Source organism: Beauveria bassiana (assembly GCF_000280675.1).
Source record: "Beauveria bassiana ARSEF 2860 unplaced genomic scaffold BBA_S00087, whole genome shotgun sequence".
In the NCBI taxonomy this organism is placed as follows: domain Eukaryota; kingdom Fungi; phylum Ascomycota; class Sordariomycetes; order Hypocreales; family Cordycipitaceae; genus Beauveria; species Beauveria bassiana.
Window position 1 is genome coordinate 31,855 of NW_007930922.1, and position 2,461 is coordinate 34,315.

At 51.9% G+C, this 2,461-nt stretch overlaps 1 protein-coding gene across 1 annotated transcript in view; it reads right to left on the reverse strand.

Moving 5' to 3' along the window:
• BBA_10098 (pol-like protein) overlaps positions 1-1,680 on the reverse strand; it is a gene marked incomplete at both ends in the record, with an annotated part of 6,674 nt that extends 4,994 nt beyond the window's left edge. The window contains one exon of the mRNA XM_008605195.1: positions 13-1,680. Within this exon, the coding sequence (XP_008603417.1) occupies positions 13-1,680 (1,668 nt within the window). The remainder of the gene's footprint in view (positions 1-12) is intronic.
• Positions 1,681-2,461: the final 781 nt, after the last annotated feature.

Here is a 2,461-nt window from a genome sequence, read left to right on the forward strand (position 1 = left end):
CCGAGTTTGAACAGATCGCGTCCGTGTTTGTCGTTTGCCCAGGCTTGGGCCCATTCCGTTTTCATCACTTGCCGAATATTGGTCCGTAGGTGTGGCTGTTTCGGCCGTGAGATCTGGATTCATCCACATATCTTCCACTGAGGGGCTTGATGCTGTTGGTACCGTCATTTGTTCTGATGCGGTCCCGGTTTCCGTGGCCTGCTGTGTTTGTTGGGCCTGCACTGCCGGTGGTGAATCCACTTCCACCACTACCGGCAATGGGGCGTTTGCCGAGCACCGGGTGATTAGACAGGGAGGAGCCGGGCTTGAGGCCGGGGCGGGTACCGGAGCTAGGACACGGCGCCTGTTGCTCCTGCTGTCGTTGCTGCCGGTATCTCTGGTGTTTTCAGTTTCGTTTGTGTTCGTGATTCCGGATCGCGCCGATATCTCCTTCCGTGGCACGTGCCAGTAGATGTCGCGGGAATCCTTGGCTTGTTCCACTCTCTGTAGTTCTTTCTTTCTTGCTGAGCAGGCATTGCTCCATGCAGTGTGAGCGTCTTTGCAAACTGCGCATCGTGGTGCGAATCCCTCCACACCCTTCCGTGAGCAGTGTTTTGACTCATGTTGCTCGGCACAATAGCCACAAGTTTGGGATGCGTTGCATTGAGTGCCGATGTGACCGTAGTTATAGCAGCGAAAGCATTGCTTCACTCGGCAGGCGCGGTCATAGAGTTGGCATTGGTGAATTTGGCCATCCCATACCATTCCGGCGTAGATGATGGCATTCGCCATCTCGGGTTCTATAAATTCAACCACAATCGACGATGCGCGCTTTAGATGGGCCTCCTTCGTGAGCCATCCGATGTAGGAGATTCTGGCACTGGGAATGACTGTGTGGTTGTCGGCTAGCATCTGCTGGATAGTGGTTCCTTGGTCCTTTATGTTGAGAGAGTTGGTTGGGATGCCGTGGACTATTACTCCGTAGGTTGGCACGATGAGTTCTGCATTTTCCCCCAAGCTTCTAATCCACTCTTGGTTTTGCTTGAGTCGCTTGGCCTCCGCTGTCGTGTTGGCGATAATCTGAATGTCGCCGCTTTTGAGTTGGTGTGCGGCGACGATCTTGATCGATGTAGTGGCCGAGCTGGTGCGTACTGCGGTTTCGACCTGTTGTTTGGTCCACGACGCTGGGCGCGTCCGGTGTCGCTGAATAATTCCATTGTCCTTTAGTTTGACGGTGACTGTGCGATCCTTGTATGCCGTGACGGTAGTTTGATTCTTGTTCGCGGTTGTGTCGTGAGACACTGGTGGAGGGAGCGGCGGGGAGCCTTTGCCTTGGGCGGCAACCTGTGCCCAAGACATCGGGGCACCTCGTGTCCGCGTTCCGCTAAAGTTGGATGCATTTAGTGGAGTAGTGCTTAGTCCGACAGAGTTCTTGATGATGGTGACGTCGTTTTGGATGTTCTGTGTGCATTTGGCCGCGTCTTCGACCTGCTGGAGGATCTCGCGCAGAGCAGGCTGTCTCAGGACCTTTCCGATGAGCAAAATGGTTGAGTCTAGGTATGGCTGTACTATGTTCCATGGCACTTGGTTATGACGACCCCTGTCTACCGCCTGCAATTGGTTACATGCTTCTCTGAGGTACGTGGCATGCTCGTTGATGTGTTCAGGGCCATTGTTTACCTGTGGCCACTTAGGCGCCATAACGACCTAATTAACGCGACTTATCGCGTTAATGGAAGTAAATGCCTAAGAGGACCCCGGTTAATAGCAAAGATCGGCAAATTTTACGCGTTTCAAAAATTCGTTCTGAGCTGGTGGTGGTGTTTTTGCCCCAGGCCTCTCCTTCTTGAACTTGTATTCATAGACTGTCCCAGCCGCCTTTGTTGGCAGCTATGCAGCGTTCTATCTATCTACAGATTTGCGGTCCGCGTTTGACGACAAAGCTTGGGTCTCGTCAATTTGTGCTTTATCGTCATTTTGGACCGCTCTATCATACAGGTGAATCTTTATGGCGGTTCTATGTCTCTGACTTGTCGAGCCTTTCCTGGCCTTCCTTAGCTTCTATCTACACGAAACCACTCGTCTACGCTATGAGCATTTGAATACAGTTCTGTGCCGGGACGACAACTACTTGGGAAAGCCGCTGAATTCTCGGAGAGCCGCGAACATTTTCCAGATGCACCTCGGAAAATAGGAACTGGACGATTTTTGACACATTGATGGCGTAGTTATTGATTACGTGCACAAACTGTCTCAAATAACTAGCTGCGCAACGAATCGAATTGGTGCAAAGAAAAAAAGGCTCACTGCAAGCCAGAAGAGCCACCATATTGTTGCCAAGAAAACAATCCTTGCTAGCCATAGACAGAGAGCAATGCAAATTATTTTCGCAGCCGTTTCGTGTTTTGTATAAGTAGTCATCACTGCAGCCCTCACACCTCTACCGACGGCGGTCACCGGCGCGGATGTGGCGACGGTGCGT